The sequence below is a fragment of the Colletotrichum scovillei genome (genome assembly GCF_011075155.1).
Source record: "Colletotrichum scovillei strain TJNH1 chromosome Unknown Contig00001, whole genome shotgun sequence".
NCBI lineage: Eukaryota > Fungi > Ascomycota > Sordariomycetes > Glomerellales > Glomerellaceae > Colletotrichum > Colletotrichum scovillei.
In genome coordinates, this window is record NW_023336259.1 from 3,668,798 (window position 1) to 3,683,336 (window position 14,539).

The following is a 14,539-nucleotide window of genomic DNA, read 5'->3' on the forward strand; positions in this document are numbered from 1 at the left end:
ATTGATATCCAATGGACTCTACCGGCAAAGATCGCCGAGGGAGAGATAAGATCTCTGACCTGCAGCGACCTGACTCTTTCATATCCGTCATTTGCGCCGTTGAAAGTCAAACAGAAGGAAGCATTGACAACAAATATCGGCGACAGTGTGCGAATGACTCGGTGGTACCTAGCGATGGATTGTCATGTGGACGCGAAGAGACTGTCACGCATGGCACTCTCTTGCGGTTCACGGATCCTATCCCTCAAAGTTGGACGAAGGCTGACACCAAGTAGGGAGCTTTCATGTCGAGGAACACCTCCATTTCTTCGTGGATAGAATCTCGCACGCTATTCATCCTACAACCGCTTACAGGAAAGTGGTCGAGAACTCGAGGGTGGGAGCCGGCATACCGGCACACCGGCGCTACCATTTCCTAGCCCATAGAGATGCTGCCGGCATGGCCTACACGCATAGCCCAAGGTCAACATTATTCATGATATGCTTGCCTAGTGCGGCCCTAATGATCGCGACGGTCTTGGGCAAGTGACTTTTACCAGTTGGCTGAACTCAATTCCACCTCACGAGCGGAACTGGGTCAGTCATAGATCAAACTTCTCAAAGGCAGCCGATAACAACAGTCAGTCGAGAACGCGAAATGTCGAGATGCCATTGTCGCCGGCCGAATGCGCCCTGGGCCGAATCCGTTCATTTGGTCAGACGCCGGTAGCTGCAGGTGCATGGCAGAAACATTTCACAAGCCGCCCACAGCCCATCCGTGTAGCCAAACAGAGGCCACATACTGCGCGCACGGTATGTTGATCTCCCTCTCTTCCTCTAGACAGTACTGGTGGGCAGCGAATTTGTCGCGACAGTGGCCCTTTCATTCTGTCAAGTCGACCCAAAGCAAGGTCTTCGGGTACGCAATCATACAAGAGACCAACAAAAGACAAGATCCATCGCGGACGGGATACAGGCAGGGAACAACATACCAGGCCCAACCAGTCAGCCGGTGTAGCATGGCACGGATGGAGATTGGGAAAGTCAATAAACGGGACGCTGGACCCAGTTCCGAGCCAGACGGTGCCACGGTGGGAACCTCACCGGCCCACCGCTATCCGAAAGCAGCTTAACGGGTAGCAGCTCTGGACGAGGCCAATTTTAAAGTCGTCTGCTCCGATCCCCAACTGGAACCGGTCGCCCTATGAGGTTGTACGCCCTTGGAATTGATGCCATGGGCCATGGCCTAGGCGAGCCCCCAAACCCTCCGTGCCTCCCTACTCCGTTGCCCGTCCACATGGACAGCGGACACTGGCGGTACCTGTCACGGGCTGTAGCGAGTGGTCTCGCTGTGTACCTGGGAAAAGAGGGACATGCACTGTAACGTAATATCCGACGGGCACATCACTTCCTGGGGGTGTGAACATGGGTGTTTGGAAGGGCGCCTCCTCGACTAAGTTAGACATGAGATTGGAGAAGTCTTGAAACGACGAATGTGAAGGGGTTGTTATAGGATTTGGTTTGCTTCTTGGTCTCTGCAAAGACTTTGGTCTGCGGTCAGCTAATGTTTATCAAGGCCGATAGGTTGAACGATCCCAAGAGGAGCATTGGGTATGATCCAGGACACTGCCGGCTGTCTTAGAGCTCGACAAACAGCGTTCGGCGACAGCGCATCTACTTCAATTGTCTCGAGACGCAGACTCGCCCGGCTCTGCTTGGCAATGCAGTCGTTTGTAGTCAGTCAGTCTACTGTGGCCGGACGGCACTGGCTGGCATATTCTGATATTCATGGCTCATGACTGCATGCCTACGGTATCCGATTGCCAAGGACCGAATGGTTAAAGGGTTGCAGAATGCCGTATTACCGTCAGACGGGCCATTTTGGACTGGACGCGGTCATGTCATGGGGGGCCAGCCGGGCGAAGCGACTACGAGTGAAAACTATTTGTAGAATTGGACGACATACTCGAGCCATTTGGTCGAGCTGTGCCGCCCATTGTCACCCGTCACCAGTGGCTCTGACACCAGCCATTCCGCACCTGGGCTGGCTCCGGACAGACGTGACGACGACGGCCACGAGGCACCGAAACCAAAAACATGGTGTACAGAGATGAGTGTAGGCGAATAAGGAACAGGTGGATTAGCGTCAGACCGGTGAGGCGACGGTTGGCTGGCTGTTTTGGGTCCAGGGCGATGAAAGAAGCACGAACGGACGGTTGAGTTGCAGAGGCAACGAACGTTGGAATTTCAGTTTCCTTTGTACGGAAAGGTGCCCTTGGTGTAAGGTAAGGAGGTAAGGCGCATGGTGAAAGAAGGGCAAGCTTGCCACGCTTTGCCTTTGGAGGTTGAGGCTTGCGTTTGCAAAATTGATTCATTGCCCGGCCGGGTAATTGTGGAACCAATGCCGTTCTTTGTTTCCACCCTTGCTCCTCTGTCGCGGCAAGATAAGGTAAGGTACCTTAAGGCAGGTCAGGTACGTACGGATATCCGTAAGGTACGGAATACGGAGTATCTCGAGGGCCATTAGGAACATCCAAGGTTATCAGCCCAATCTGAGAGGGAATCACGGACTACCTTGCTGCGCATATGCGTCTAATCTTGCAGCCGAGGGAGCATGGGCAAAAAGAGGTTTAGGAAAAGCAAGCGGGTATGGAGAATGGCCAGGGAATGTGATGAAAAGAGGGTTTTTCTGCAAATCAATAAAAGTCACGAGTGTGATGACTCTGATGAGTGTGAATTCAGAAGGAGAGTGGGCGGGGATCCGCAGTGGTATTTGATCCGTTATGAACTGAACCCATACGCAGTGGTCCGTCCGTACGCTACTCCGTACAGCTTGCCTACCTAAGGTGCCTACCTGCGTAGGATGCTGATCTTGGGAGAACCAGGACTGAGGAGACGAAAGAGTTAGGTAAGGAAGGTAGGCCGGCGAATACGGACCGGAGACGGAGGGGGCTAGACCCGACCGACAGCCGTGCATTGACACACATCTGCACTCTGCACGCGGATACTGGCAACTGCAGGCAGGGTCTGGTATCGGTACAGGAAGGTGAGGTCGGCACGCAAGGTACTTTTCTCTCTCTGCCTCTTGCCTCGGGCTGACAGCCTATACGGACGGCAATCGGGTTTGAGTCTTTGGCGAACATGATGCTCTCTTTTTAGGATTTGAGTCTCGTGAGCCTCGGGGCATTGAACATTGAAAATACGTAGGTACCCAAAGATAGGTACATGAAGAGAGAGGACCTGGAAGAGAGAGGAGCTGACCTTTTGGCTGGCTTAGTCAGACCTCGTACTTTGTTCCTCCTCGGTCTCAATGGAGCCAATCAAACGTTTGACGTGAGGCCGTGCCCCCGTCTTTGACTGGTGACTAGTCCACGACTGGCTCCGTTTCGAACGGCCTCCCGTGCTACCCAGTACAACATGTCTGACCTTGACCCTGCCGTCTCCGTTCTTTTTCCACCTTTAGTTTTTTGGCGTCCAGTCCAGTCGCACCTGGGCTTTTTCTGCTTGAGGTGGGCGACTGTGGACTCTCTCTCTCTCTCTGGGCTCTTGGGGGTTTGGCACCGCATCGCGCCGCGCTCTTGCTCTTGGGCTCCTTCTTGTTCGCTCGGTTCTCCCTGTCACTGACTGCCATTTTCTTCCATTCCCTTTCGTTTTTTTTTTGTTTCTCATGCTCCCTGAACCATTTCCATCATCCCTTCTCTCTCCGGTTGGAAACTGGCACACACCTCTCTACACACAGAACAAACGAATACCTACCTATCTTACACACACGCATATACCTTACTCGGGCACGGCATCCCAGGGACACCTCGACTTGGGCTTGATCCTGGCATAAGACACTACACTACCTACACTGGGACGTTGCGTTGCGTTTGCGCCGCCGACTTGCTTGACGCTCCGCTTGCTGCTTCTGCAGCCCCCAAAAGTGCTTGTCTGTCACCTTTACGCTACCTGTCGTATCCTTCTCTTGCTATTGCTACCTACCTACCTACCTTCTACTCCGTACTGCCGCTACGCTGCTGCTGCACTTCTCTCACTCTCTCAACATAGCCCAACCGAGCCTCCCCCATGTTCTCGTCATAGCCCACCCCCCCTTCCTCTCATCGCTGCTGTTGTTTCTGCCCCTTCTCTTTCCTTCATTTACCCTAACCTCTTCCCTCTCTCTCTCTCTCTCTCTGCAGTTCTCATTCCCTTTTCCCGCTCCTTGTTTCCCTTCTTCTCCCCCCGCCATTCCTTGCGTGCGGCCACCGCCAAAGGCTCCTTTCTCTCGTTCCCACCCCTTCTTCCCTGCCTGTGTGTGCTGCACAGCGCGGACCCCGAGTCAATCGCATCCAAAGAGAAGACTGTTAGGTGCTTGAACCGCCAAGGTTTCTCAACTGCATCATAAAGAGCGAGAGAGATCTACCTATATAGGTACTACGTAGAAAGACCGGACCATCGGGTGAGTTCATCCCCCATCTTCTTCCCAACTCTACTTCTTCTGCTTCTTCTCAAACACAACACACCCCCACGGACCACACAATCTACACCTTTCTTTTACTCCAAGACCCAAAACGGAAGACGTCTGCGCGAGAAAAAGGAACGGTGGTGACTGACGTTGGCCCGGTTCTGTGGGCGCCGTGTGTAGCCAGCTCATCCCGTCCCGTCCACGTACTACGTCCTACGAATCGCAGACGGTCGCCACCCTCCCATTGATAACCTCGCGCCGGTCCATCCCCCGCCAGCAACGCTTCTCTGCGATACCGATACCCACGACCGTCCGTACCCACCTCGTCCACACGTTGCATATAATCATGTCAAACGGTCCACCCCAGTCCATGCCTCTACAAACCCAACACCAGAACAAGGTTGATGGGAGTTCCGGTCCCTTCGCCTCAGATACAAACACCCACAATGCAGCAGACTTCAACGACATCTCTTTCCCTTACGTCTCCAACCCTCAGATCCAGTTCCAGACACACACAATAGCACCCTCGCCGCCCTTGTCCGAATCATCCTTTCAGCAACTGGAGCCTCCCTCGAGTCAGAGACCCGGCCCCAGTCCACTTGCCGCCAGCAATTCACTCCGAATCCAGACGTCAGACTTTCATCCCAACCTCCCCACACGAACCGACATTCACTCAAACGACGCCCTTTCGACCCCGCGCCGCCCGAGTAACGCCCTCCAAAATAAAACCTCGTCCTCCAATCTCAAACCCATATCCCGTACCCCAAGCTTCAAAGCTGCCATCGCCAACAGCCTAGGTCCCGCATCGGCTACAAGTTCGTGCATGCCCAGTCCGATTCTCTCGGCTATGAGCGACGTCACCCCGCTGCCTTCACCTTTGTTATCTGGAGACTCACCCGGCCCTTGGAGACGTCTTGGTGTGCGACCGCCTTCAAGGGATCAAATGCAAAACCCAGCCCCGGACTCCGTCCTCGTCACGTCTACCGGCGAATCAATAGCGGTAGCCTTGGCCAACGCCTCAAAACGCAAAGTCTATGCTGGCCTGGTGGCCGAGGGCTCTGACGGTGCGGGCGCAAAGGGGCCGGTGAATGGCAAGGCCGAACACGCGCGGAACCGAAGCATCAGCGAGTACATCCCGGATCCCAATTACGTTCCCAAGCGACACATCACCGTCTCGGGCTCCCACACGAAGCCGACAAACGGCCCCGACTCTGGCCTCCAGCCGCACATGCGCCGGGAGGCCAATCTTGCAGAATCAAGAGGCCTGACACCGGCGATTGTGCAACCACCGACTCCGCCACCGAGCGAATCATCAAGAGACTCGACCGAAATGGCCATCGGCAAACCGAAACCCGCGATACCCGAGTACTTCGAAGCCTACGGCCGCGACCGAAAGAAGAGAAGATGGAGGGCAATCAAGACCCTTGGCCAGGGAACGTTCAGTCGAGTGATGCTGGCAACGAGCCAGATGGATGACGGAAGCGAATTACTACGAACCGATAACAGCCTCACCCCGATATCCAAAATGTCGCCATCATTCAGAAAGACTCTTGTCGCAGTCAAGGTCTGCGAACACGGCCCTCGAGGAGGAGCGAGCGAGGAGAGAATCGAAATGTCACTGAAGCGCGAACTCGAGATCATGCAGACCATCAGCCACCCTTCCCTGGTCCACCTCAAGGCGTGGAACATTGAGCCAAGCCGCGCCATCTTGGTCCTCAGCCATTGCCCTGGGGGCGATCTGTTCGACGTGGCTACAGGCCATCGCCAACTTCTCAAACCAGCCTTATTGCGAAGGATGTTTGCCGAGTTGGTGGGCGCTGTACGGTACCTGCATGAGCGCAGGATCGTCCACAGGGATATCAAGCTCGAGAGTGGGTATTTCTCTTGGTAATGGAGAGCTACCCTTTGCTGACTACTCCCAGATGTACTCGTGAACTTGACGGCACCTGAGCTCGCAGACCCCTCAATTGACTGGACGACGTACCCGCACTCGGTCATCACCCTCACCGATCTCGGTCTTTCCCGCCGCATCACCGACGACGAGAAACTCGAGACGAGATGTGGCTCGGAGGATTATGCCGCTCCCGAGGTTATCATGGGACTGCCCTACGACGGCCGCGCCACCGATGCGTGGTCTCTGGGTGTCTTGCTCTACGCACTTCTCGAAGCTCGCTTGCCTTTCGATCCTTACCCAAACACGATGGACGGCCACCGCATGCGCAGCCGCACCAGTCACCGCATAGCACGCGCAGAGTGGCGCTGGATCGACTATGCCGGCCAGGATGGCGATCACGAAGGCGACGAAGCCAAGTTTAAGGAGCGCGGTCTCCTCGGTGCAATGGAGATTACCGAGGGCCTGTTGCAACGCGCAAGGAGTCGGTGGGTACTAGAGAAGGTGGCAGACAACGAATGGGTCAATGGAGCGATCCAGGTCAGCGGCGGCGTGCGCTTCCGCGAAGAGGTACAAGGCGCAGAGGTTTAATGATATTGGAGAGGCGTTCTCTCCGTGATACCCCCTGGCAATAACGACGGGACACAGGGAAAGGAAATGGGTTTCGGTTACGGTATTTGGGGCCCGGTTGTACGAGTAGGTGGGACGAACGCACGGTTGGTTGCCGGACGGACAGTGGGCGTACATGAGAGACAACCTGGCATGCGCATGATGACTTGCTTCTTGGTTGTTGGGTACTTCCCATTGGTTTCCCCTTTTTCTTTATTATGTTCAAGGCGAGTATTTTGCACTCGCAAGTAGGGCTGGGAGGGAGCCTGAGATGTCCGGGCTCTCACTCTCAGCTCGGGGACAATCAATGTCCCAGTTTACTCGGTGACCTTTTTAGATTTGAGCTCATGAACTTAACCAAAAAAATTCTTAGAGGCGGATGGCTCAAACTTTTTGTCTACTTTCTGTGGGGATAGCGTCGGTGTTTTGTATATATCAGCTGGGAAACCAATCTTTCTTTATCTTCTTCTTCTCTCCGATTCATTTTTACTACTGTATAACTTTCTCAGACGCGTCTGACTTGCCGTAGTCTATTTCTTTTTTTTTTTTTTTTTTTAAAAAAAAAGACTCGGACATTATTTGTTCCTTTCAGTAGGGGTTTTCTTCGCGCCTCGATGTTATTCAGAATCAGAATATCAAATACCCGTTTATTATGAAGGTGAAGCCCTTTGTCAGTAATTTGCGATTATCATATCTTTGTGTTGGGCAAGTCCCCTCTTATTTGGAAGGCCTTGCTTGTCATGCCGTCAAAGGCCGTCGAGAGAGTGGCGTTCTCGGACTTTGGGATGGTGTGTTCTAGAAGGGTGGTGAGGGCTTCCATGTCAGGCGAGGATTTTTGTCGGTGCGACCTGGGCGTGGACGGGGAGTTCTGGCTATGTGTGGCTTGGAGTGGTGGTTATGGTGGGAAGGATGAAATGTGGTTCGTGATTTGAGATGATCTGACATAGATGGTGACCGTTCCAAATCTTTCCGGGGGAAACGGTCTCGACTTTTTGGGGAAAAGACGGAGGCACGTTGACGTTGGTCTACGTTTCGGTTGCGATGCCGGGGTTCTCTTTGTTTGGGGGGTTTCTTTCACTGGATTTGAGGTGTGAGGTGAGAGGTCAGGGGTCTTTGTGATGTGGCGTTGGGGGTGAAACATACGGCGTTGATGGGGTGATTTGGAGGGGAGTTGGGTTGATCGGGGACACCGGCGTGGCTTGGGGCTAGAAGGTGGCCCCGTTTCTTTGGTTGGATGTTTCTATTCTTGGTTCTTCGTTGGCATTGGAAACTGTTTATTTTGGTAAGCTTCGTAGGTAGGTCCGGAAGGTGAACGGCGGGATACGGAGGGGGGGGGGGGGGGGGTTGGTGGTGAGATTCTTTCGGCGCGGAGGGGCCGGGGTGCGAGGCCGTTTCGGGGCGGGTGGTTGCGGGGTCCGGGGGTGTGGGACCCGGAGGGGGCGGGGAGGGGTGCGTGGGTGTGGAGAGTGCCGGCGGGATGGGTGGTGACAAGCTGGATGCAGATTGTGGAGGGATGTCCGTGTGGCTGGATCTATGTAGAGGTTGTGTTTTGTGACGACGTGTGAGGTCATTTGTTAGAAGCCTCTGATTTGGACTGCGGTTGAGGTTGTCTCGTTCCGAGTCGGTCGTGAGAGCTGCTGCGAGTTACCTCTGAGGGGCTTGCCTCGTTTTTTCAAGGCGTGTGAGAAGACCTATATAAACGGCCATTTGTCGAGGATGTTTTGTTTCTGGGGGCACAATGTTGGTAGAGCGTTCTGAGGATGCCGACCAAGTGGCAATCTTGATAATCGGGTTTGAGGTTGTGCGCAGTAAACTGAACTGTTCGCAAAAGCATAAGCGTCTGGTTCTTTACATCTTGCCCAAAGTGCAGATGACATTATCTTGGTACTAAGCAAAGTTCCTCATTCGTCGTTTATTCAAGAGCAATACCCAGCGGGTAGAGAAGCGTCCCAAGTGGTGGTGGGGCATAGCTTTAGGATTGGATTCGGGATAAGATGTACGAGGGGTCGAGCTAGGAGTCCTAAGGTAGGTGATTGTTGCCTATGGCTACCCGGTGGCACAATAGTAGCGGAAGCTGTTACCCTGTTGAAGCCTAGATTTAGTTTAGTCGGGGGAATGAATGCTCTTTTTATAGGGGGTTATCTTGGCTTCTAATCTCGGCGGTCTTACTAAGTGGACAGGTTCGTTGGGTGCCTACCTACCTCAGCGACAGCTTCCGCGAAAAACTAGGTAGGAACCTTAGCCTCGGGGTGGGCATCTGAGTAGTTAGTAAAAAAAGAGTGAGAAGATAACGAAGACGGTCCATAATCGATATGATAGAGGATTTAGGTTCTTGAGGAATTTAGGAATGGATTAGTAGGTTCTATTTGAAGTGCAATTACTCGAAGACTATCCTCGGCGTACGTATCGTCCCTTGTTAATGATTATCGTTAGACCTCTATAACGTATTGAGATCGAATATACAGAAGCTCGTGAAGGGTATTGGTGCGGAGCGGGGATATTGTTCTGGTATGGTGCCAAATGCCTAAAGCCTTTGAACAGTTTTGTTGCTTTGACCTTCCTCTATCCTTCGGTCACAGTGACCTCGAGCTGCCGTAGCTGCCTGGCCACGTATGCCCTCCCCCGGACCTTGGTTCCTTTGGAAAGAAGTTGAGCGTGATGTATGGGCATTTATATAGACCCAGAAATATCATCCCAGGCCTCATCAGTCTCTCATCTTCGATAAACCTTTGCCAGTGACTTTTGACCGTGGTAAATTGAGCGGAAGAGACACGAGGCAGAATGTCTGTTCAACTTACTTCCTCTCTACGAAAATGATACATCGCAGGAATTGCATCGCCACATTCCGTAACATCACATTCCCAAGAGATGTGCAGCAAGCTCACGTCATCTTCCTAACGTAAGGGTTGAATATCTTTGCATCATCAACATTGTCGGCGACTGAGACTTTTGCCTTTGTGCGATCTTCCTTCATTGTTGATATCTTTGATTCAAAGACGACCCATGCGATACAGGCACACACCTTACTTTTGAACGCCACGAACATTTGTCCTTTCCATGCACACGCGAGTGTCTCCTTCTAGAATTACAACCTACTTCCATAGCGCGTTTCCACTCAGAAATCTGTACTCATTGTTGAGATACCTTCTGCCGCTCACCAAAAGAGCTCAAAAGACCACATCATTCCCAGGCCAGAGAACATCATACCCTGCCCCTTCATCCAGGTTTATTGACCCGCCCATCACTGCCAAATTGGCAGGATCAGAAAAGTTCATGTCCGCCGGCCCGATGAATTGCCCCAGATCATCCAGATCGCGCCACGAGAAGCCTCTGACTAGAAGATCTGGTTGATGAGGGAAGGCAGTCATATTGGAATGTGCATGGCCATGTGGCATCCCACCAAACCCTTGATGGTGGTCGGCATGTCCACCCATACCTCCATACCCATTGCTGTTACCGGCGCCGGCCGAGCTTGGTACAGTCGGTACATGCACCGACACGGACGCGGGGCCGCCTGCCCCATTATGGAGACCGAATGCCGGACACGGCACCCCGGCATTAGCGGCATCGACGGCATGACCATCCGGACCGGAAATGGTGACGTTGGATTGTAGGGTAGGTCCTTGACTCCGTTGCTGCTGTTCCTCTGGTTTACTTCGCCACAGGAGAGATAAGAGGCGTGCATAGCGCTGGCCTAGGCTGTGCGGGCTCAGGGACGAGCGTTGGAGGCCTTCGATTGTGACGTTTATTGAACGGCGGACGCTTTCTGAGGCTTCGCTTCCTAGGGCGCCAGCGAGACGGGCCTGTTTGTATTAATTAGAACGATGTGCGAGGGAGTAAAGGTAAGATGGCTGCCATACCTTGAAGAGAAACACGGCCGCGTAAATTACGTAGAGGTAGTACTTTATCGGCATGTACCTTAACCCGGTAGCCGGGTCTACAGAGGAGTTAAGGATGTTCAAAAGAGAGTTGGCCGCGTCCATTGATTCGTAGATGAAGCGGGCGTCGGGGGTGCTGGCGAGGTCTGCGAACAGAGGGCTGCTGTATGTCGTCGTTGTTGTTGGCGGCGGCGGCGGTGGTGGGTGTCTTGCTGGCGCTTGGGATGCCGTCGTTGTCTCGTGTCCGTTGTGTTGTTGTTTCTGATCCTTTGAGGACATGTTCTGCTGTTGACTCTGTTGATATTGTTGTTGGTTATGCTGCATCTGTTGCTGCTGTTGTTGACGCGCTTTGGTGATTGCGCGGTTGATTGTTGCTTGGAAGGCGAAGGCGTTGATGTAGAGGCGGAGGAATTCGTAGGAGAGGTTGAGGCCTGCTTTTATTAGGGGCGTGACTGGAGGTTGAGTGTTAGTTGGGCTCATTCATGGGAAGTGAGCCCAAGGGCACGAGGGCGGCTTGGAGAGGTTGTCGGCTTACAGTTGAGGCTTCCCCAAACGATCTTCCATTTACGAAGCACCGCAAATGAATCGTCCTGTGATACAGTTGTGAGTCGATGAGGGTAAAGAGAAACAAAAATCAAGAGTGATGATAGTCGACTTCCAATGGGAAAGATAGGTGAAAGGGGCTCGACTTACTATATACCTCACGTACTCTCCGCCAAGGTACAGCTGAGCTCTATGACTCGACGATGAGTATAGTATGTCATGAGCATTGCTGAAGAGCTGTATCAACTCAAGCTGAGCCTGGAACAGCTGTCCGAGGTTGTCTCCCCCGGCATCCTGGATCCTCAGGGACGGGAAGTCCACAGAGCGTGGCACCGTCGACGGTCCCGGCCCACGGGACCAGAACCCCTTGCCTACACGGATCGATACTTCTCTGTCACTCATGTAGCAAGCTGATGACCCAAGGACACGAACGTCAGCACGACTGCATCATGACTTGTCACCAAGGAAAGGCTTACCAGCCCAAACCAACCTCTTCCTCCGAAACGTCTCCGACGACGGGCTGGTCTTATCCGACAGCAGCCCCGTCTGCTCCAGACTCTGCAGGTACCCCAGCCGTATCGCGACGCCAATCTGCATCCACGCACCCTCGTCCTCCTCGCCGCGCCCGACGGTAGGCTTCTCCTGCAGTCTCTGCGGCGCCCACTGCGCGAGGATCAGCAGGGCCTCGACGGCGCCGACGGTGGTGGACCCCTTGTAGATGAGCTTTGAGATGAGGGTCTCCATGTACCGCGAGCAGGCCTCGTGGACGCGGGTCATGGAGGGCTCGTCTTTGGAGGCGACGGTGAAGATTGCGGTGACGAGGTGGGGTTCTGAGTCGATGAGGGAGGAGACTGTGGCGGGGGTGTGGGTGAGGATGCATTTGTCTGCTACGGGGAAGAAGGGGTGAAAGTGATCGATGTATCTGGTTGTGGTTAGCCCGACTCGGGAGTACCTGAGAGAAGAGAAACCTACAATGTGAGTAGTCGTGAAGCGACAGGTAGACTCAGAACTCCGTCTGATATTGGCGGGTAATGAGTCACCGCAGGTGTCGATGGCTTGCGTGAGCCTTTTCTGGGACTGCACTTATCCCGACCCGGAGCATCACTCACAGACAGGTGCCGCATGTCGTCACGTCGTTCCTCACCATCAAGGTCAGCAACCTGCGCCAGGAGATTAAGCGCGTCCGAAGGGTTCAGCAAGTCACTGGATGTGATGTGGCCCTCGATATCGCCGGAGCTCTTGAGGGACCGTGTCGACCGGCCGCCGGGGCTGTCCGGCTGCGAAGTGGAGCCGGGCCAACTCGCCGGCCTCTCTGCCGGCCCGTCGTCGTCCTCTTCGGGGGAGCACGACCAGGGCTCACCGCCGTCGTTGTGGTGCCGAGAATCCGCCGGGCTGGTGGAGCGCTGGTGGTGCATATGTTGGTCTTCTCGGATCGTCGTCGCCGAGACAGTGCCGACGTCTCCAGCTCCCGGCCCTGAGTCGTAGGCTGCCGGCCCGGTGACGGTGTCCGAGTGTTGCTGCTGTTGTTGTTGATGCGGGAAGACGGCATCGTCACCTTGTGGTAAGCGGACAAACTTACGGGGCCGTCGGCCGCCTCTTCTCGATGTTGCCAAGACGCATTCTTTTTGTTCTCTTACACAGCGACGGCAGGGTGGTATACCTGGGTTACCACCATAATCTCTACATGAAGGGGAAACAAGGTGGTGTTAGTCAACAGACGAGCTGGGCCTTGGCAAGCGTTTCTCATGAGTTTCCAACCAATCAGTCATATCTTTAATCCAATTCCCGGCCTGCACGCCATGGCATGTTGATGTACATGTGCCTTCATGGACATAACTTATATGAGAGAGAGAGGGGTATTGGTACGAAGAAGAAGTTTACTCACAAGTCACATCTCGTCTTCCTGAGCCGGCAGGAGACGCAAGCGCGCGATACCCGCCTCTCTTTCCCAGTAGCCGTCACCGCGTGAGGCAAGCGGTGGTGCTGCTGATGCGGGGGACTGACCATCGTCGTAGAAGGCCGGCGGTCGGTGACGGGGGCGGCGGCAGCGGTGTCCACAGACATGGTGTTGCGATTATTACGTCGGCGACTCGGTGTGCTCGGTTTCTCCTCCTTCTCCTTCTTCTCCTCCTCTTCGGTCCAAGCGTGTGGGCGCGAGGGGGCAGCGGCGGCGACGGAAGCGGCAACGGCAGCGCGCGGTGAATGTCGGGCCAACGCGGCGGTTGGTGATGGACCGATGGTTTTTGGACTGAGTGGAGCACAACTGAGGGGGGACTCTGGGGACTCTGGAGGCGTTAGAGCCCGGATGCGAAGGGGGTAAAGAGAGCATCGGCACGGCAATCCAGGGCTGGTCGTCCGTCATCCACGGAAGTACGGCAATGTGGCTGGCTTGTTTCGGCGATAGTTGGGGGGGTTTTTAATGTTTTTTCTGTCTAGCGGTGGTATTGTCGGCGTAAAATTCGATGCATGACGCACCTTTTGATGGTGAAGGTTTACGCACTACCCTGTTTTGCGACTCTCCAGACTTCACAAATGTATACTTTTTAGGAGTAGGGTATAACTCGCAGGTATTACCGATCGAGAGCTAGCTCGTCCCAAATCCCCTCTTCCTTTGAACTTTGAGTTTTATGGCGGCACAGCTGACTTCTAAGGGGGGGAACGGTAGGGAGTACTTGACAGCACTCTAGAGTCTGCACTAATACTATCCGTACTAACTAACATAGTGGTAGCTGCATAGGATTCGAGACCCTGTTAAACTCTCTACAAGGTTGGTCTCAACATCCATGTCTAATCGCGTGGACATCACCAACGAGACAAAAGCTGCTGCTCGTCATCTGCGACGAAGCAGAAAAGTTCCCATTGTCTTCTCCCAAGTAATAGCGTTCCATTCGGCGAATAATCTCTATTTTGCCTCGGTGGGTTAGAAAAGTCTCGGAGTCTCCTCCCTCTCATTCGGCACTCATTTCAACCCGCCGGCGAGGACCAGCTCTTGGCCAGTAAGATATCCAGTCTTGACAAACCTGGGGGCGGACGGCGATCACGGGTCAGCACAAATTAAGAAAATCACAAAAAGAGCACCACAATAGTTCCCGCCGGTCAGTTCGGTAACTTACATTACGACAACGTTTGACACTTCCTCGGGAGCGCCTAATCTGTGGACCGGGACGCTGGCAGCAATGGCCAGCCCCGGAT

General features: G+C 54.0%; 2 protein-coding genes across 2 annotated transcripts; one reads left to right on the forward strand and one right to left on the reverse strand.

Annotated features, from left to right (window-relative positions):
* Window positions 1–3,538: 3,538 nt before the first annotated feature.
* Window positions 3,539–7,405, forward strand: HER10_EVM0006399 (uncharacterized protein). The gene is made up of 2 exons (XM_035483011.1): window positions 3,539–6,297; window positions 6,349–7,405. The coding sequence occupies exons 1-2, from the start codon at window positions 4,773–4,775 to the stop codon at window positions 6,906–6,908; spliced, it is 2,085 nt and encodes a 694-aa protein (XP_035338445.1). The 5' UTR covers window positions 3,539–4,772; the 3' UTR covers window positions 6,909–7,405.
* A 2,456-nt stretch (window positions 7,406–9,861) lies between these two features.
* On the reverse strand, window positions 9,862–13,707 carry HER10_EVM0002207 (fungal specific transcription factor). Its single transcript, XM_035471928.1, has 7 exons — window positions 13,233–13,707; window positions 12,320–13,027; window positions 11,824–12,269; window positions 11,498–11,757; window positions 11,340–11,394; window positions 10,787–11,256; window positions 9,862–10,729 (listed from the first exon to the last, which is right to left on the reverse strand). The coding sequence occupies exons 1-7, from the start codon at window positions 13,409–13,411 to the stop codon at window positions 10,094–10,096; spliced, it is 2,754 nt and encodes a 917-aa protein (XP_035338064.1). The 5' UTR covers window positions 13,412–13,707; the 3' UTR covers window positions 9,862–10,093.
* Window positions 13,708–14,539: the final 832 nt, after the last annotated feature.